The 20212-nt window shown below is 62.6% G+C and overlaps 1 protein-coding gene across 3 annotated transcripts; it reads right to left on the bottom strand.

Annotated features, from left to right (window-relative positions):
* Positions 1-3642: 3642 nt before the first annotated feature.
* TSC22D4 (TSC22 domain family member 4) lies at positions 3643-11151 on the bottom strand. Of its 3 annotated transcripts, none has more exons than NM_001077234.3 (3): positions 5346-5513; positions 5013-5064; positions 3643-4575 (listed from the first exon to the last, which is right to left on the bottom strand). In NM_001077234.3, exons 1-3 carry the CDS (start codon positions 5465-5467, stop codon positions 4330-4332), a joined length of 420 nt encoding a protein of 139 aa, NP_001070702.1. In that variant the 5' UTR covers positions 5468-5513; the 3' UTR covers positions 3643-4329. The 3 variants fall into 3 exon arrangements, with proteins under 3 accessions (NP_001070702.1, XP_040555037.1, NP_001376378.1); XM_040699103.2 differs by lacking the exon at positions 5346-5513 and adding an exon at positions 10779-11151 and having other exon boundaries at positions 3645-4575; positions 4983-5064; NM_001389449.2 differs by lacking the exon at positions 5346-5513 and adding an exon at positions 10779-11151 and having other exon boundaries at positions 3645-4575.
* Between the last annotated feature and the right edge of the window lie 9061 nt (positions 11152-20212).

Below are 20212 nucleotides of genomic sequence, written 5' to 3'. Positions count from 1 at the left end.
GGGACTTCACCAAAGCTCTGCCCGCTCTGCTCCCCACATTGGCCCTCAGCATCTCTGGCCCTCTGGCACGGGGATGCTGAGCTGTGGCTCGTGGGGTCTCACCGCACAGAGAGCTCAGAGCATCGTGCCATCAGCACAGGTCTGCGCTCTGCATCCATCCTTCGTGCACCAGAGCGCAGACGCCGCATCCCTGGCGTCCCCACATCGTGCCACGCTCTGTCACCTGCCCATGCCACATGGCCAACCCGCAGCAGGGGTGCTCAGAGCAGGGGGATGCTGAGCCCCATCCCTGCAGGTCTCCCAGCCAAATCCCTGCTGCTGGTTGGGGAAGCTGAGCCGGGAGGGGCTTTGATGTGCCACTCCACCGGCTGCCACAGCTGCTGGGCACAGCGGGACGGCACCGGGCGGCAGCTTCACAGGCACAGCACGGCTCTGCCTTGTTCTCATCCCCGTGTTACACAACGCAGGTGGACGGGAGGGCAGGGAGAGCCAGGCAGCGGTGGCTACAGAGCCGCTGCGTGGCTGGAGCCCTGCGAGATTAATTGGGTTAATTGGGAGGAAGCCGGCGCGCCGGCGGGTCCTGTGTGCTGGTGTGGGGTCAGCATGGGGATGGAGGCGCTCCGGGGACACTCCGAGATGCTCCGGGGGTGCTCGTGAGGAGCGCTCCAAAGTGGTACCCGTGCTGCTGGGAAGATGTCAGGAACTCTTAACAACGGGACCTTCCCGGGATGGAGCCCCCCCGCTTGCCCGCGGTGCCGGAGGGCAGGATGTCAGCCGTGGTTCTTTGCACGCTCTGTGCAGTCCAAAGGTCTCCTCCTGGGGAATGAGTAACCCAGCCCAGCGGTACACACGCTGCGCTGCAGTGGGCTTTTGGGGTCGGGAGCCTTTTGGGGCGGCTCTGGCTGGAGTGTGGTGAAGGAGGGGAGCTGCCTCCTGCGCTCCTGCACACCTCAGCCAAGTCCTCCCAGGCGCCTGCCTTTCCCACACTGATTTTCCCAGGGATTAACGCTGCTTCTAATGATCAATTAAACCAAATTGGCCGGGTCCCACAGGCCCCTAAATCCCGGCTAATCCCTGGCACTCGCATCGCTCATTCATTACGCCACGGTCCCCGGGGTGGAAGCGTCTGCACAGAGCCCACACCGGAGCCCTGTGGGTCCCCTGGGGCACCCGTCTGGCCCTCAGCTCCCTGTTTGTCATCGAGCAATTTGCTCTGGTGCTGTTTGCCTTCCTGTGCATCTCCCTTTCTGCTCAGGAATGAGGAAGTCGGCTTTCCTGGGCACGTTTACAGCTCACAGCTCCTTATCTCCCCAAATGGAGCCCATTAAGTCGGGCAGCGTTCAGGCAATCACGTCTCCCTGCACTTTTCTCCTCCTTCTGCTGTAAACTGTGCCCTCGCTCAGCATCCTTCCCTACTTTGCAATGCCAGCCCCAAATCTCCCCCCTCTGTGCCTGTTGGTTTAAACCAGGGAAGAGGATTTTGCACGGAGCAGCCATTGGGGAGGCTTGTAGCCCCCCAGAAGTCCCTGGGGCCGCCTTGGAGGCTCACTGTGAGCACTCGGGGCTCGCATCAGGCTCTGCTTTGGCTGTGGATGGGTTCCTGGCTTGCAGAGTCCCTTTTCTCCATCAGCGACCCCACACGTCCCCATGTTGGGTCAGGCTCCTGGCACTGATAGGGCAGGCTGGAGGAGAGGGACCCTTCCCTGCTGCCAGCCCCATCCTCATCTTCATTCCTATCCCACCCCCATTCATCCTGTCCTGGTCTCATCCCCATTCCTGCTGCATCCCATCCCATCCCATCCTATCCCATCCCATTCAATACCATCCCTCCACTATCCCATCCCCATCACCATTTCATCCCCATCTCTATCACATCCCCATTCTAGCCCATCCCATCTTCATCCTATTCCCATCACTGTCCCATCCCATCCCATCCCATCCCATCCTATCCTATCCCCTTTCCCATCCCTGTTGCATCCCATCTGCCACACCCACCATCCCCATCCCCATCCCATCCAATTCCATTCCATCTCTGTCCCATCACCTCCATCCTCACCCCCACTCCCAATCCCCATCTACATCCCCTCCCTCCCCTCCCCTTCCATCATTCCCTCCCCATCCCATCCCATCCCATCCCATTCCCATCCCCTTCCCCCACCCCACATCCCAATTGTGGGGGTGCTGGGGCTGCCTGCACCATGTTTGGTGGATGGGGCACAGTTGCCACGGGCTGTGCCATCATCCCCCCACGCTGGGAAAGCCCCACTCAGCCCAGCAGCCGCTTCTGTTATTTTTACATATTCAACAAATCGACCGTTTCTTAGAGACTTCCTGACGCAACACTTTAACCCTTCGCTGCCCGGGCTGCAGCAATCCCATACATCCCCCCCATGGGGAGGGGGGTGACAGGCGTGGCTGTCCCTAGGAAGGCAGAGCCCCTTGTCACACCCCACACTGCAAGGCGAGGGGACATCGGTCTCGGAGGAGCGGGCAGCACGGGGGGGTGTGGGGGGCCCTGCCAGCCACAGGGAGGGGTTTGTGGCTGCTCTGCCCGTGCCATTGGCTGTCCCCGTGTCACACCACGCTGCCAGTGCTCTGCCCATGGCGGGGGGGGAAGGGGGGGGAGAGGGAGGCGTAACTGGGAAAGCGGTTTTGGGGTGTGTGGGCTGAGCGGGATGGGGGGCTCAGCCACTGCTCACTCACCCACCCACCCACCCCCTGCAGAAGGGTGGGAGACAGAGGGTGGGGTGTGGTGACGCTGAGCACTGTGCCCCATCCCTGCATCCCATCCACACATCCCAAATTCACTCCTGTATAGAGGGACCGCCCTGCCTTGATATGCACACAGCAGGGGGAAGGCTTGCACACGCGTGTGCACCTGCAGGGCTGCGGCACTGCCCGCAGTGGGGTCCCAGCCCTGGAATGGGGTGGGAGGCAGGGAGAGGACGGACACCTCATCAGCGTTCCGTGCACCGTGGGTCTGTGTTTTGGTGTTTACTGGCGTTTCCTTGGCACCAACCGTCCCCAGCCCCGCTGTGACTCACGTCGGATTGCCTTTGCACCGCCCTCACCGCAGTGAGGCCTGAAGCCATGGTGAGAGGTGGCAGGATGCGGTCAGCACGGCACAAACCTCACGGCACACCCCCAGGGGAGGGTGCTGCACCCATCCCACTATGCTGCATCCATCCCAAACCCCATCCCTGCCAGCCGCAGGGCATCCGCAGCCCCAGGGATGTTCACATCCATCACAGCTCTATGTATTTCAGGATGCTCCAATCTTGTGCTCAGGGCTGCAAGGTGCCATGATATCAGCACTGGAGGAAGAGCGCAGCCCCCTGCATGACCCCCAGCACATCCCTGCACACATGGGGGCACTGAGGCCTGCAGGGTCCACTCACCTCCCCCCCAATCCCCATAGGATGCAGAATGCCGCTCTCACCTCCAAAATCCCACATGCGCCCATCTGGGGGTCCGACCCAAACAGAAGGAGTGGGGCTCAGCAAGGAGCAGCACCATGAAACCCAAAGGCCTGGCAGCACCTGGGGAACAGCAGCCCCATCCCACCTCCAATCTCGACCCACACCACCCCATCCCCCCCAGCGGCCCCCTCCCCACCCCCAGACACACAGCACGAGGGCGGGTGCTTCTATAAAAAAGTAGACTTTATTGCCATTTCTACCTAAAAATGTACACAACCACATCACCGCTCCAACCGTCCGACGTCTGCAGGGACGTCCCGTTGCTCGGGGGGGGGAGCGCCGCACCCATCGCTGCCGCCCCCCATTTCAGGGCTGTTTTGGGGCCTCTGGCCACCCAGTTCCCCCAGTTCCACCCTGGTGCCATTCCAGTCTCCTCTCGAATCCCGCCCAGAAGGGCACAGCCGGCCCGCAGCACCCCAGGCACCGCATAGACACAGCTACAGAAACACCTCAACTACAGTCCAGCAAGGTTCGGTTGGTTGTTTTTTGGTTGTTCTCTCTTTCTTTCCTTGTAATCCCCACGCCGACGTGCGTGCAACCACGACAGCTGCTCAAGTCCGGCTTTGGGTTGCCCCCCCCGCCCCAAAAAGCCGGGGCTCGGCGCGCTCCTTCCAGCCGCATCCCCATGGACAGCACGATGGGGTCTCGGCGAGCTCTGCCCCACACAATGCAGGGAAGGCAGACAGGTGGGGTTCAGCCGCCAGCACCTCCCGGAGGGACGAGCATCCCAGCGCCGGGCTCCGGCAGTCCTCTGCGCCAAGGCAGGAAAACTTGGCTTATTTTGGTATCGTTGCAGGAGATGAAGTAGAAAGAGTTCCGTGGCTCTGCCCACCCCAAGGACAGAGCCACTTTACACCGCAGAGCCCCCCGAGTGCTGGGCCGGGGGGGCCGCCCCCGGGCTCTGCTCCTGGGGGTGCAGCACCTCGGATGGGAGCCGTGACTGGAACTTCTCCAGCTGCTCGGGGCTGGCCAGGGTCTTCAGGAGGCTGTTCTCACGCTCCAGCTGGGAGTTCTTCTCCAACAGTTCCTTAATCTGCTCCTTCAGCACCTCCACCTCCTCCCGCACCGCGTACATCAGGTGGTTCTTTACCAGGTCCTGTGGAGGGGGGAAGGATGGGGACCGTTGGTGGGATGCTCAGGGGATGTCTCCGCGGAGCTGCCTCATCCCTCCCTGCACCCTGCTGCCCCCCCACCCCCAAGGCACCCCCCCATCCATCACCCCTACTGATCCATCACCTCCCTCCTCGGGGTGCAGAGGCAGCCTGCAATTCCCTATCACCCACAGGGCCTCACTCAATCCCCAAGACCCCCGAAAGGTCCACCCCCTCCTCTTCCCCCTTCGTCCCCCCCTGTTTCTCTGCGCACTGCGGCGCAGACGGAGCCAATGAGCACTGCCAGCTGCAGGCAGACAAAGGAGCCGCTCTGCCCAGCAACAGGCTGGGGAGCAGGGGGACCCCTATGCTGGGCATGGCACCTCCCGGGAGCGGGGACCCCCCCACACACCCCTAAAGATGACAGAAGGCTGCGGCTCACCATCGCCTGCTCGATCTTGTTGTCAATGGCCACCACGCTGGCTCCGGAGGCACTGGAATAAAGCAGAGAAGGTGCATGTTAGCAGCAAGCCCCTGAGATCCGTGCAGTGGGGCGTGTCTCCCGACCCCCCCTTCAATGCAGCAGCAAGCAGAGAGCCCCCCTGCATGGGGAGCAATGCACGGAGCTCATCTCTTAATGGGATAGAACACGGAAAGTGCCATTCCCATAGGGGGCAACGCACTGCGCTCCCCACTTCACGGGGTCATTGCTCAGCGCTGCCCCATTTCAGAGGGGCAATAAATACCGGGATGGGGGCCCAGGGGCTGCCCCTACCTGTTGTCCAGCTTCACGGAGACCACGTCCCCCCCGAGCAAGGAGGAGAAGAAGGAGATAGAGAAGTTGTGCAGCTGATAGACAGCCACCTCCATGGGGGAGTGGTACACGCCGGTGCTCATGGCTGCGCGGATCGGCACGGACAGCTGCGGCTCCGGAGGGCACTGCGGGGCCCGGCTCACCGCCCTGGTTTATATGGGCAGCGGGCGGGGACACGGGGGGGGCCGCCCCCAGCGCCGCAGCGCCGCTCCCGGTAATGATGAGCGCTGCCCGCTAATTGCCCGTTAATTGCGCGGGGTCCTCCGTGCGCCCAGCGCTCCTCCCCAGCTCCGCGCTGCGCCCCCGAACGTGGGGTGCTGGGGGGTTTGGGGTGGGGTGAGGGGGTGCGCCCCGAGTTTGGGGTGGCTGTGGGGTGTGGGGTAGGAAGAAGGGGTGTGCGAGCAGTGGGGGGTGTGGGAAGGGCGTGCGGAGAGAAAAGGGTGTGCAAACCCAAGGGGAGCGCAGAGAGAAAGGGGAACCAATTGGAAGAGTGTGCAAAAAGAGACGTACAAAATAAGAAGGGGTGCGCGGGGGGGAAAAGGGCGCACGAAACGAAACAAACAAAAGGTGCGCAAAGTGAAAAGCGGGGAGCAAAGCGAAACGGAGAGCGAAACGAAACCCGGAGCGCAAAACAACGCGTCCTCGGGCGGCGAACCGAGAGCAGCTCGGAACAAAACAACGAGAGGGGAAAAAAAAAAAGCACAACAGAAACGGGAGCGATCAACAACCCCGAGAGCAAAACAACCCCCGGGCGCAAAACAACCGGCCGCCGCCCCGCCTCCTCCCCCCGCCCTTGCGTAACCCCGCGGTGCTGCTGGGGGGGGTGGGGGTGCAGCCCCCTCCCGTGGCCGGGCTCGGGGCTGCAGGGCTGCGAGACCCCCCCCCCCCGGCTCTGCATGGGGTCCTGGGGGGCACAGAGGTTGTAAACGTTGAGCAGCACCGGGTGTGTGCTGCACGCAGGGCACCCTAAAGCCGGGGGGGGAGGGGGGGTGTTATTGCCAACCTAAAGCTGTGGGGTGGCAATGATTCCCCCCCCCCAGGCTGGGCTGGCGTTGCCCCCCTCCCTTGCTCCCTATCTCCACCCGGAGCTTATCGCTGCCCTCTGGACCCAGTGGGACTTTGCCCCGTTGCTGGGTGCTCTGTGGAATACCCCTCCAAAAAAAAAAAAACAACCCACTGATATTTGGGGTTGGTGCCATGGCTGTGCCCCCTGAGCGGGGAGGGGTGCAACCGAACCCCTCCCGGGTCTTCTGGGGGTGGAATGGGCGAGCAGAATGCCCACCCACCCACGGAGGGGGCTCACATGGAATCCCTTTGTCCCCATGGAGAGGTGGCACGTTGCCCTGTGCCAGCCCCATCCTGACCCTCGCAGAGCCCCTGGACCCCCAGAGCCCCACTCACCAGTCCCTCCTCCTGAAGAGGCTCGGAGAGTATGGCGGGGGCGCAGCCATGCCCCTCTGTGTCCCCTCTGCACCCCACAGCTCTCCAAGGGCACAGCCAGGGCACTGGCCGCATCCCGGGGCCGCAGGGAGGGGACATGAGCACGGGATAGGGACGCCGGGGGGTGACCTCAGCCACGCTCAATTGTCCCTTTCAGAGCCTGGAGTGTCACCCGGGGCAGCGGGCGGGTGAAAGGCACTCTGTGTGTGCAGGGTGACAGCCCCGAGATGCCACCAGGCGGGCAGGATGCTCTCAGCAGCACCGTGCCGGGGTCCCCATGCAGCAGGAGCCCACCCAGCCGGGTGACCTTGTGGCACCCGGTGCCAGAGCACCAAGGGATGTGTGCACACACAGCTCTGTGCCTCCCAAGCTGCAGCGCATGGGGAATCTCAGGGGAGCTCCATGCAAAGCCCTGCACCCGCTCGTGGTGTTGTGGGGCGCGCACACATGCCGGGGTGCAGCTTGCAACCCATGCACACCCCACACACACCCCCGTGGCATGCACACGTGTGCGTTCCCACGCACCTTGGCACTTTGCATGCACACACCTGCACGCACACGCTTGTGTGTGCACGCCCTGCAAGCACACGTGTGCCCACGGATGCATCTTGCAGGCACGTTGCACGGTGAGTGCCACTCGCGGCAGCCCCGGAGCCCTTCGGCTGCTCCGTGCCCCCTCTGGCCCTCCTGCTCTCTCCCAAGGCCTCGGCTCAATGGGAGGAAGGCCCCGCAGAGGGTCAGAGCCGTGGGAAACGCTTGCTGCCGGCCTTGGAGAGGCCACCGAGTGCTGCAGGAATGGTGCCAAGCAGACCTCCAGCTCCAGGCGAACAGTAAAGCTTGCACGCACGCAGAGAGGAACCCCCAGCCCCGAACCCCCGGCCCCACACAGTGTCCCCGTCCCCACGACTGGGGGGCTTACGCACCTCTCCGCCCACCACGTGGCACACAGCACAACTCCTGTGGGCGTGCACGCTCTGCTGGCGGCTCCTCCAAACTCCAGACCTGGGCGCCCCACAGCAATGGGGACACAGCTCTTCGCACCGAGGGGAACCCCAACACCCCAGCGCCACACCCAGGGGTAACACTCCCCCTTGGGGAGGCCGTGCTGGGTGCAGGGGGGGCTGGCAGGCTCTCCGCTCCAGCTGTAGGGCGGCCTGCTTCCTCTGATAAAGGGACTTGGCCGTACTCCCAGTTCCCGGCTTGCTGGCGTGCAAGCGCACAGCCCCGCTGAGAGCCGCGATTTTCCTTTTTCTCTCCAACTTTGTCACCGGGACCCCGTCCCACACCCCGCCCCACTGCGCCCTGCGAGCATCCCTTTGCGTTTGGGGATGCAAGGATGGAGAGCACGTGGATGGGAAGCGTGCGGGAGTGGCCAGCTCGCTAATTGGAGGGCAGCTCGTTAGGATGAGGAGAGGATACGGGCTGGGAAGCAGCGCACGGGCACCCCATGCAGCGACGCCCCACAACCCAGGAAACACAGCATCCTTCCCGATCCAGGCTTGGCATCCCTAACGGGACCCAAAAGCGGACAGACGGATGGATGAAGCACGGACAGCACAGCACTGAGGTCAGGGGCTGAGCCCCGAGGTCAGGCTGGGACGGGTGCTTTGGGGCCGGTTATTAATACCCCTCCTGGCCTTTGGGAGGCACGCCGGGCATTTGGAACGGGACGCGGCGCTGCAGCCCTCCCCTGCTGACATTTCAGAACAATAACAACGCTGAGGGCACGGGGCCGTGCGGGGCGTGCAGCTGTCACCCTGCTGCTGTGCCCCATGGGTCCGGGCACCGCTGCGCCACCGCCTGGGGACGGCCTCGGAGTGTGCCTGAAACCCTGTGTGACACCTCCATCCGAACCCTAATTCTCAACCCGATCCCAACCCCAAAACTAACCCCAACCCTCATACCAACTCCTAACCTTAGCCCTAAACCAGCCCTAACTCCAACCCTAAGACCAATCCCCCAGCTAACCCTAGCCCCAGCCCTAGACCTAACCTTAACCCCATCTCTCATCCTAACCCCAGCCCTAACCTCAGCCCTAACCCCAACCCTCATCCCAATCCCAAACATAACTGTAAACCTAACTCCAACCCTCACCATAAACCTAACCTTAATCCCAACCCTCACCTGAAGCCTTACACCCATTCCTAACCCTAAACTCAACCCCAGCCCCATCCCTCTCCCTTTCCCTCATCCTCCCCCTCGCCCTGCCCCATACTGCTGCTGCCCCATAGGTCTGAGGTTGGGCTGCCAGCCCCACAGGAGCTGTCAGGTTGGTGTTGAGAGTTGATGACCTCTGGGGTCTTCTCCACCCCAAGTGCCTCCACAATTCCATGGGACCTCTTTCACAATCCTGCATCACACCCCAAACCCGGCGCTGGGGGGCCCCTGGCTCCCCCCCACAGGTCTAAATACAACCCCAGACGGAGGGTGACAAACTCCTGTCCCCACGCCAGCAACACAGATAAATATAGCTTGCTGCTCATCGGCGGGGCACGGCCATGGGGCGAGCGCAGCCCTCCTGCCCCCCTGCCCCACAACCAGTGGGGCCGTGATGCTCACAGCCTGGTGACCCCTTTTTTGGGGGGCTCCCACGCAGCTCAGCCCTGGCTCACAGCCCCACGCCCACCCACTGTCCCCTGCTCAAAGCCCTCTTGTCATTGCAGCCCACGCGCTGCAGGAACACATTCTGTGGGGCCACCCTTTGGGGTTCTGCATGGCAGGGACTGGGATGAGTGGTGCCATGCCATAGATGCCACCTCCTGCCCCCTGAGTGGGGTTGGGATTAGCTTTGGGGTCGAGGTTAGGGTTAGGGAGGAATGGTTAGGGTTAGTTTGGGTGTTGGTCTTAGGGCTGGGGCTGGAGTCGGTCTCAGGGTGGGGTTTAGTGCTGAGGTGAGGGGTTAGCATTGCTAGGGGTCAGTTTAGGATTGGCTTTAGGGTTAGGGGTTGGGATTGGGATTGGTTGTAGCGTTAGGAGTTCCTATGGGCAAGAACACGGAGCATCCCTCCTGCATCCCTGCAGAGAGCACACAGCCGGGGGGAAACCTCCCAAACCAGGCTGGGGGTGCTGAGGCTGGACTTTGTGAGCCCCCCAACATGGGTCTGTCCCCGCTGCACAATGACCCATCATCCACACTGCCTCCTCCTGCAGGTGTCCGTGGGCCACCATGGCCACCGAGCGCGGTGCCAGCATTGCCATACCCCCATGGGGTGCGTTATCGGGGTGTTCCCCGGCACCACAGCCCTCACCCCATCCACTATCGCCTCCTGCCTCACCTGGCACATTCCTCAGGAGGAGAAAGTTCAGGTGGGAGCAAAACAACAGTGGGTGCAGATGTGGTCACTCTGGGGAGGGACACGGCGGGGAGAGCGGGGGCAAATTGGGGCAGCGTGGGCGCCGACCCCAAAGCGGACACACCGTAACCACAGGCACCGCTTTCACGGGGGCACAGCTTCGGTCTCCGGCACGCATGGGGGGACGCTGTCACCTCCCTCCCCCGTGTCCCCTCCCTCCCTGCCCACATCACACCACGCACGCGGGGAACTCTCGGCGTCTCTCCCCCGTTTCCCCCCGTGGGGCGTGCAGAGGGTGCTGTGGCAGGCGGCCCGGCTCCTCCTCTCCCACCTGAGCGTCGGCCCCGCGTTATGCAAGGGCTGCGGGAGCCGTGGGGAGAGGTCACGCAGGTGCCACGTGCGGGGCCACGCGCCCCCACGCAGCGCTATTTTGGGGACGCAGAAGGGAGAGCCCGACGGGGGCCGCGCGGGGGACGGGGAACGGCTCCGGAGAGGGGCTCCCCACGTCCCGCCGACCCGTCGGGGGCTGCAGGTGGCACCGCCCCGCGCGACAGCCGGCTGCGTCCCCGTCCCTGCGGGCGCGGCGGGGCTGAGCGCGGGGTCCGGGGAGCGCGGCACGCAGCCGGCAGCGGAGCGCGGCCCCGCAGCGGCGGGCACCCACCTGTGGAAGAGCAGCAGGATGGAGAGCAGCGTCTGGTCGATGTTCCTGTTGCAGATGCCCTGGTTGAGGAGGTAGCAGGGGTCCCGCACGACGGGCTCCAGCGAGTCCTGGCGCATGATGGAGCTCAGCTTGGCGGCGTTCAGGTTCTCGCCCTCCAGCTGCTCCCGCAGCTGCCGGAAGCCGCTGGCGGTGGGGCTGCCCGGGTTGTTGTTCTCTCCCCCCCCGGCCCCCACCAGGTCCAGGCAGCAGCTGCAGCAATCCAACCCCACGGGCGAGCGGCACTGCTCGCCGGGCGACGAGGACATCCCGGGGCCGAGCGCCGCGCGCAGCCGCCCGGCCCCGCTCCTCCCGGCTCCGCTCCGGTTCCGCTCCCGCTCCGGCGAACGGCGGCCCCGAGCGCCCGGCCCCGCTCCCCGCCCCGCACCGCCGCCCCACCCCGGGGAGCCCGCCCCGCCGGCACCCGCCGCGGGCAGCCCGGCACCGCCCCACGGCAGCGCCCGGAGCAGCGGAGCCCCCTCCGAGGGGACCGCTGGCGCCGCGCCCGCTGTCCCAATGGCTGCCGCCGCCGGCTCAGCCCCGGGGGTATCAGCACCCCCCGCCCCCCGCCGGGCGCCCACCGCCCCGTGCGGCACACGCTGCCCGGCCCAGCCCTGCCGCACTGCCCTGCCGCTCTCACTGCGCTCAGCGCTCCATTGGCACCCAATTACCACGTGGGCACCCGCTGGCACTCACTGCCCCACGGGCGCCCAATGCCCCACTGAGCACCTACCGCCCTACTGGCACCCCCTGCCCCGTCGGCGCTCACTGCTCTATTGGCACCCAATGCCCCACGGGTACCCGCTGCCCCACCGGCACCAGGGTCCCACTCTGTGCCTCTGACATCAGCCCCACTGGGTGTCCCATTGGTGCCACACTGAGCACCTGTTACCCCATAGGCACCCGAGGCTCCACTGGGACCCAAAGTCACACTCTGTGCCCCTCGGGGTGGCTGTGACATCGCCCCTGAGGCTCAGGGCAAAGCCTCGGGGGGGGCTGGGAAAGAGGACCCCCCCAGGAGGGCAGAGCACCCCCAGTATGAGGGGCTGTGGGATCGGGCAAGGGGAAACAGACATGTAGGCAGAGGGAGGAAAGGTGATTTTGGAGCATGAGTGGAGCATCTCCCAGGGCAGAGAGCTGTGGGGTGCAAGGAACCGCTGGGAAATGTCACGGTAGTGGTTGTGGTGGGACATGGGACAAGGTTAGCGTGGGATGGGATGCTCAGCGCTGGGAGACCGAATGGGGAGTGGGCAGGAGGGGGAGGCAGTGAGAGGCAGCCCTGCATGCAGGGGGCGGTGGGCAGAGATAAGGGCAGATAGCGTGGATCAAAACCCAGCTGGCACCCAGCGCCCAGCACCTGGCACCCAGAGCAGGGTGGTACGGAATGGGTGCTGCTGGGGGAAGGCAGAAGCTCTCCATCAGCTCTCCCGGTTCCCTTTTTGGAGGGAAGGAAGAGGTTCCACGTGAGGATGAGGCGCTCTCCACCCCACAAGGACCCGTGGCACCAGGCTGCCATGGGCACCCGTCACGCAGCTCCACTCTGGGGCCCTGTGCTGCCCCACGCGTGGCCGTGGGTGCCGGGGGTGGGGGGGTGGGGGGCTGAGGGAGGCTGCTGCCATCCCGTGGGCACAGCGGGGTAGGGCACAGCACTGGCACCCGGCAGACGCCATGTGCCACCTGTCCCCAAGGGTGCCGGCTGCCGTCCCCACGTCGGGGCTGCAATGTGGGGCTAAGAATACCCGGTGCTGTCACAGTTGTGACATTTCCCTGTGCCACCCCCTCTCCAACCTGCTGGGCACGGTGCATCTGCTGCCCGATGTCACTGCGGGGACAGGGGACGGCGGGCTGCGAGGACGTGTGTGGCACAGCCGGACGCAGGGGTGGCCGTCCCTATTGCCGCGTCCTCTGCGTGATCGGTGTGCCCCATGCTTGTGGCTCTTGCAGGACATCAGTGCGGGTACCACAGCACTGACCCCACTGTCCCCGAGAGCTGGAGCCACGTGCCAAGGGACACGGACTGTGCACGGGAATGGGGCTTCCCAGAGCCGCTCAGTGTGGGGCAGCGTGTGGGGCAGCAACGCCAGCACTCAGCCCTTTGCATGGGCCCCCAGCTCCCCTCCTTGCTCCCCCCCATCCCATCGCAAAGCGCTGACCCCCGAGCTGTGTTTCCCCACGGCTGCCCCACAGCGGGTGGCTCTGGGGACGGCCGCTCGCTGCCAGCCCCACAGCTGCCACTTGCATAACGGTGAGTCACACCGCATGCTGCGCGTGCCTTCCGCGCTGTGCAACGCTCCAGCAAACAAATCCCTCCGAGTGCCCGGCGGGGCCCTGGTGCAGGACGGGGGATGGACTCCTTGGGGCGTGCCGTGGGCTGCTCATCGAGTCCGTGGTTGCAATTAGACGCATTGTGCCGTCGTGCTAATTGCTTCCCTCTGAGATGGAGTGGAGGTGGCGGCTCGCCCTGCAGGGGTTGCTCCTCTTTCCGTGCTCAAAATGATTCAAAATGATCAGCTTTCTTTCTTTCTTTTTTTTTTTCTGGCCTTCGTTCCCAGCCTGTGGTGTGTCCCTGTGCACAGTGCCGCCCTCCAGCCTGCTGTGGGAATGTCACCATGTCCCACTCCTGAGCTGCAGGAACCCAACAGGGCGTGCGGGATGTGCCGGAGGAGGGATAGTGTGGAGCATCAGTGGGGCGGGATGTGAGGCAGGGTGTGGTACACTGGGGACGTGGTGGGGATGTGGGGGATGGAAGGGACATGGGGGGATGGAACGATGGAGGGGCACGGTGGGGACGCAGGATGGGACATGGTGGAGACATGATGTGGATGGGGTGATGGAGGGGACGTGGTGGGGATGGGGGTGATGGAAGGGACATAGTGGGCATGGTGCAGGGGACATGATGGGGACATGGTGGTTGGTGGACGTTGATGGCCCTGCCTGTGGCATGGGGGGTGGAACTTGATAATCCTTAGGGTCCCTTTCAACCCAAGCCATTCTTTTTATCGTTTTATGATTCTATGGTGGGGACGGGATGATGGAGGGGACGTGGTGGGGCCGCAGAAGGGGACATGGTGGAGTCATAGTGGGGATGAGGTGATGGAGGGGGCATGATGGGGATGGGGATGCGGTGGGCACAGTGCTGGGGACATGCTGGGGACACGGTGGGGACACAGTGGGGCTGCACCTCCCGCACCCCCAGCACAGCACGGCACAGCACAGCAGGCGGTGGGGACACATGGTGGCACTTCCCCTCCTCATCCTCTCCACTCCGTGGGGCTCCTCTGCGCCGCACACAGCTCTGGCAGCCGCAGTGGGTACCCGGAGCATCGCTGCGGTGGCATCTGGGAGAACACCCACACAGCCAGCAGGAGGTGTGTGCCCCCCCGGTGATCTGCCGGCTGCAGCTCCATCCCCACAAAGCCCCTGCGGTGGGGGTGGCTCCTTCCCCGTCCTCGCTAACCTATAGGAAGTTGGATATACCGAAAAGGCAGTAGGGCACCGCCGTGGTGGCGGCTCCTCATTCCGTCTCTAATTAGCACCGGTGCTGCGCTGCCCGGCTGTGTGCTGCTTTCACCTCCCCCTTTCCCCCCGCCCCCCGCCCCGACGCGCTCACTTCAGTGACCGCAGAGATTAGGGCTTTATTAAGACGTATGAAGTCGCATTACGCTCAATTGAGTGCGGAAACTCGTTTAATTGGGCTGAACGCTCGCCCGGTCGGTGCCAAAACCAACGGGCAGAGCGTCGGTCCTGCTGAGATTTGCTACGGCCGTTGTGGGCGGCCCCGGGACAGCCGTGAGCACGTGCACCCCGCATGGCACTGCCACGTGCACGCGTGCACAGCCACGTGCACCACTTGCACACCCACCCGCAGGAGCCGCGCCCTGCTCCCGTGCACGCTCCCGTGCACGCCCAGTGCGTGTGCGCACACACGCGGATGCAGACGCACGCACGCTCGCAGCCCCCCAGCTGCACGCGCGTGTGCGCGCTCACACCTACGCGCACGCACTCCCACACCTGCGCCTGCAGCAGCCGCTGGGTGGCAGCAAGGCCTCGGCGCTGGCACTGCTGGCACTTGGCGAGGAGCAAAGGGTTGGAGCGCGCAGGGTTCGCGCGTGGCCCCAAACCGCCCCCGAGGAGCGCAGCGCACGGGCAGAGGCGCAGCGCGGTGAGCATCCAACCGCCCTGCGCAGAGCAGGCAGGGAGCAGCGGGGCGCGCAGCGCTGCTCGGCACAGCGCTGGGATGGGGTGGGAGAAGGAAAGGCGCCGCAAACAGTTTACAGATGAGACAAAAGTCGGGGCTGGTCGTAGGTTTGATGTGATGACGATGAGCTTGCTGCTGTGTCGTGCAGATGTAACGATGCCCTTTGGGTCTCAGCGCGTGGCTGCGGAGCTGGCGTTGGGCTTAAAGCCCCCGGTGCCCCCGTGTCCAGCACGGCCATGGGGCTGTGATGTGGGGCTGCACCACACTGCTGCGTGCTCCCCGTGCCCTGCCCAAAGCTGCCGAGGTAGGAGGAGGGTTGGAGGCCCCGGGATGGGAGGTGTTTGGGTGCGTTGTTGAGCCCCCCTCTGGGCCTCTCCAGGGACACCCGCGGTGCCACATGGGGACATGGGGACAGCGCAGAGCTGGGGAAGCGGTGACAGCTCCTTGCGCCCCAACCCCTCCAGCTTGGTTCCAGCACGGCTTTTAATTAAATCTCCGTGAAACACCCATTTGAGATGCTTAATTTCAAGTGAGAGCTAATTAATTTTATGGGCCTTGGCCGCGTCTGCGTTATTTCTGAACTGGTGCCCAGGATGGGGCGGATGGAGCGCGGTGCCGACACTCAGGAGCTGCTGGATGCTGTGTCTGCAGGTCAGTGTGAGGGGCTCCCCTGGGCTCCCCAGCATCGCTCCCCACCTTGGGATGCTCAGATTGGGGTCAGACAGCGGCAGTGCAAGGCTGGGATCCCACACCGGTTGTGCCCATGCCGAAGCATGGCGTCCATTCCACACTCATGTCCCTACTCCTCAGGTGTTTGCCCCCACATGGACCTTGTTGCCCCATTTTGGAGCAGAATGGTGGCCAGATCTTTGCTTTTCAGTGATGGCATTCGGAGCTGGGGCAGCATGGCTGTTGCTTTGGAATTTTGCTGGTGTTGCTCACGCCACCCCAGTGTCCACCACCTGAAGGGATGCAGCCAAGAATGAGGATGGAGCCATCCCATGGCTGCTCCTGGTGGGACAGGACCCCAATGGGGGACACTGCTTTGGCTGGAGCAGCCCCAGGTGTTCTCCCCAGAGCCCAGCAGACCCACAGGCTCCTGCTGCACTGCTGCCCATAAAGGGCTCGGTATTAAACCCCGATTGAAAACATGAATCACCTCTCTAATTAAACAGAGCTGCTCTGTGCCAGGAAATCTCTCCCTGTCAGGATATTTATTTTCAAAGGGGAATAAATCTCGGGCAGAGCCGAAGATTGGCTCCCGGACCCCTTATCGCGGAGCGGCGGTGATTAATCCTGCGCAGCCTGGCACCAGGGACGGAATAAAATTAATAATAAATATGTATTTATAAGCTGCAGTAAGGCTGGAAGTGCCCAAATGCCCCCAAGAGCAGCGTTATCGTGCTGTAACCAAGCTTGCTTTGGCTCGCACCCCACAGCTGTTATAGGATCAGCCCTCCCTGGGCGCACAGTACCCACAGGGGCACCCACACCCTCTGCATCCCACAGCAGCTCTCCTGGCTTTGCTGGGGGGGAGAACGTGAGGAATACTGCAGCGATCCGATTAATTGCGAGTGCGAGGGCTGCGTGCATGAATCTTTAATTAGCCACGTCCCTCATGAATATGCAGGTATGCAAATGGAAGAGGGAAGGAGCGGGGGTGTGAAGGCAGAGCTGGAGCCGGCAGCCCCCGTATGGGGGACCCTATGGGAGCAGGGCTGAAGGAGCCAATGGGCCTCAGCTCGTCCCACTGATCCTGGCACTGCTCAGGTTGGATGGCCTCGCTCTCTCGGATGCCACTCCTTTCATTATTTTTGACAGCTCATCTCATTTGTACGCAGTTTCCCAGCACCGAATCTCTGCACTCCGGGTTCCTTTGCCCTGCGCTCTGCTGCGCGAACAGTAATTGCACCGCAGTCCCTATTGGAGGACCTCCAAAGAAGCCCAGAGCGACAGCTTTCCCCGGGGGTTTTGGACAAGTTTCTCCAGGCATCATCATTTGTGTCTGAGGGCGTTATCTGTGCATCTCCCTCCGCCTGTCGGCACTGACAGGGCACCCTCAGATCCGGGCGCAGGAGCTGAAGCCTGATGCTGTCATTCCCCACCTGACATTCGCTGCTCCTCTCATCCCAGCTAACTGCTCCCCATCAGCAGCACGGCTGGGGGCCTTCCCCTGCAGGCAGGCAGATCTGCCTCGCTTTGCCCCACTCATATTCTGTGGACAGAAGGAGATATTTGGTGCCTTGGTGCACAGCACAGCTCCGTATCCCACTGCAGCTTGAAGCAGAGAGGTGCTGTGAGATGCTGCTTTTGCTCCAGCACCTCCTGGAGCACAGCTCTCCTGCAAGACTGGAGCGAGCAGGGCCTGCTGATACGTGGGCTCCATTCTGGAACTATCTGTGGGGCATGAGGACAGCCCAATCGGCAAGGCAAAGCACACCTGGAGCCCTCGTGTTCCCAATTAGCTGCTACAGCTGGGGTCTGAGAGGTGACCTCATCTGTATAATTAGCAACACCTGCCCAGTGATAATGAGGACAGCCCCATACAGAGCACAAGGGAGCAATGTGAGATGGGATTTACTGCTGCCCACCCCTGGGAGCAGATGTATTGGTTCTGAGGCTGCAGATCAGCAGGTGGGATGGCACTTGGGGAGGTCGCCTTGTCCCCAGCAGCAGTGGGTGACACAGCTGCCTGAGGTGTTCCCCAAGTGCAGACCTCACTCTGCACCCCCCGAAAGCAGCGCACTGCAGAGCCCTTATCCCAGAGCACTGCGGGGATTCGTCGCAGGGATTGACACGCCGTGACACAGAGCAACCCTCCCTTTCATGCTTTATTTTGTAGAGAGAAACGCACCGGCAGCACCAGGAAGGTGTTTAATTGCACCCCGTGGCTGCGAGTTTTATAGCCCCAAATTGGGGTGCAGTGTATTTAATTCAATTAGGTGCTATAAACCTCCCGTTATCCCCATCAGATGTTAACGAAGCCTGGAACGTACAGCCTGCTTGATTTGCTGCTCCTGCAGCACCGAGCTGCCATCATTTATACGTTTCTCAGCTGCTTCCAAACAGAACGGATTTGTATTACTTTTTGGCCACCTGCCCGGAATCGGTTACAATTTGGGGAGTGGGGGAACGAGAAGACAGAAATTCCTCTTTCTGTTCTTCTCCCCTCTGCCACAAAGGGACTGTGGATGGTGTGCAGAATGAATGAAGTGCCACCAGCAAACCAAAGCGGGGTGAGCTGCCGGAGGGGCCCTATGAACCAACACCATCCGTCCCCCCCGGTGGCGGCGGTGCTGCGTCCAAAGGCGCCGGGAGCCGCGTGTGCCCACCGGCCAGAGAGCCGCCCTTCCATGGGGCTGCAGGTGGGCAGGAGTGCTGCAGGAATATGGCAGGGGATGCGGCCAAGGACAAACCCTACAGGAGGCCGAGGGGTGCCCAGGACCCTGGAGAAGTCTCCCGGTCCTTTGCGCGGAGGAACGCAGCCCCGGCTGCACGGAGCGGCTGTGCGCCGTGCGGGGAGAGCCGGCTGGGCGTCAGGGCTGTGCTGCTCCTCCAAAGCACAACGCTTTCCTCGCACTGCCTGAGGACACCGGCGTCCTCATCGTCTACCGTGGTTATTTCGGGCTTTTTTGGCCTTTTTCTTCTTTCTTTTTTTTTTTTTCCTGGGTGATGCTTTGAGTCCAGCCTGCTCCATCTCCAGGCCAAGCGATGTCACGCAACGCGTTCACAGCGCAGAGCTGCTGGGGGAGGATTGGGGCTGGAGGGAGAAGATGCAAAAGTTGGAGGATGATTTCCTATGCGAGCTTGTTGCTTTCTTTTTTGTTTTCAGCCTCCCCGAGGCTTTTCAGCTCACAAATCTGCGTGCTGTGCTGGTGGCCGTGCTGACCGGCGCTGTCACATTGATGCTGCGCATCGCACCGCGTTCTGCTGACAGCAGCCGTCCCATTCCAGCCCGCTTTGGGGACATCTCCTGCATAGCAGCTGAGTGTGCTGGATGGGAACGTCGAGGGCTGCTGGGAGCAGACGGGGTTTGTCCTCAGGTCTGGGCTAGGAATAGTGCTGTGGAGTGAAATGCTTTGGCAGAGCTCAGCGAGGAGCACGGGACGCGCTGAGCAGGAGGAGCAGCAGCAGGGAGCACAGCTCTGCTCACGCTCTGCCCTTCTCCCCACCTGGAGCTCTCAGGTCTTCCCACACTGTTACTGTGCAGCTTCCCAGCCCCTGTGCCCCACTGTGCCACTATGTAAGGCTGTTCCTGTATTCCCCAGCAGCCCCGTGCCCCGAGCAGAGCCCTTCTGTGGGCACCCTTCATCAAACAGAAGAGGTTTCAAAGCGCCACTTCTCTGTCCAAGGATGAAAGAGCCGCAGTGCCTGCGCTCTCCCCAGCAATTAACTGCTGAACCCACTCATGCTTTAGCGAGTTGTCCTCATTAAAGAGCACAGGGCTCAGTGCTGGGGGCTGGCTAGCAGTGAGAGCAACCCAATGCCACCCACGTCCAGGCTCTTGGAAGGGACTCACTGCCATTTGTCCTGCCCACTGCTCCCTAAGGAGACAGAGAATGGAGCCATGCCCAAGAGCATACGGTAGGAGATTGGCCTCTGGAGCAGGAGGCAGCCGTGGCACCATCACATCCATTTGTGGAAGAAGGAAGGAGAAATCAGCAGCATATCCTGCTGGCTGCAGAGCTTCCCGTCGGGGTTTTCTCGAAGCTGCTGAACGCATGAAGGTGTCACCAAGTGGGCAACGTGTGTGGCAGATGGTGGGAGCCCCGGGTCACAAGCTGTCGTGGCTTCCTCAAGTGGGAAAACAAATATTTTTGCTTTTGCAAGTAGTTTCACACCTCATGAGGGAAATCAGCAGGCAGGATGGGAGAGCAGGGCACGTCCACCTGGGGGCTGTTGGTTGTAATCCCAGCTCCGCCGATCAGCCCCCAGAAGTCTGTTAGCTCTGGAGGTAGCATTCAATCAGGGTTCTTTTAAAAGAAAATAGAAAGGAATACACAATGTGCACACCCAGCCCAAAGTCACGTTGGTAGCGTGGCTCCTGTTGGTATCAAGAACCTTTGCACCCCTCCATTCAGGGATGCTCGGGAGCAGCTCGGGAGCTCCCACCCTCTTTTCCCTTTTTGCTCTGCAGAGATTTTGCCCCCAGGATGCTGCAGCCAAAGGGCATCAGCAGCATTCCCAACAGCAGCTGCAG

This window comes from Gallus gallus, chromosome 4, assembly GCF_016699485.2.
Source record: "Gallus gallus isolate bGalGal1 chromosome 4, bGalGal1.mat.broiler.GRCg7b, whole genome shotgun sequence".
Taxonomy (NCBI): Eukaryota; Metazoa; Chordata; class Aves; order Galliformes; family Phasianidae; genus Gallus; species Gallus gallus.
The sequence above is the reverse complement of the archived record's forward strand: the minus strand, read 5'-3'. Positions and strand labels throughout refer to the sequence as shown.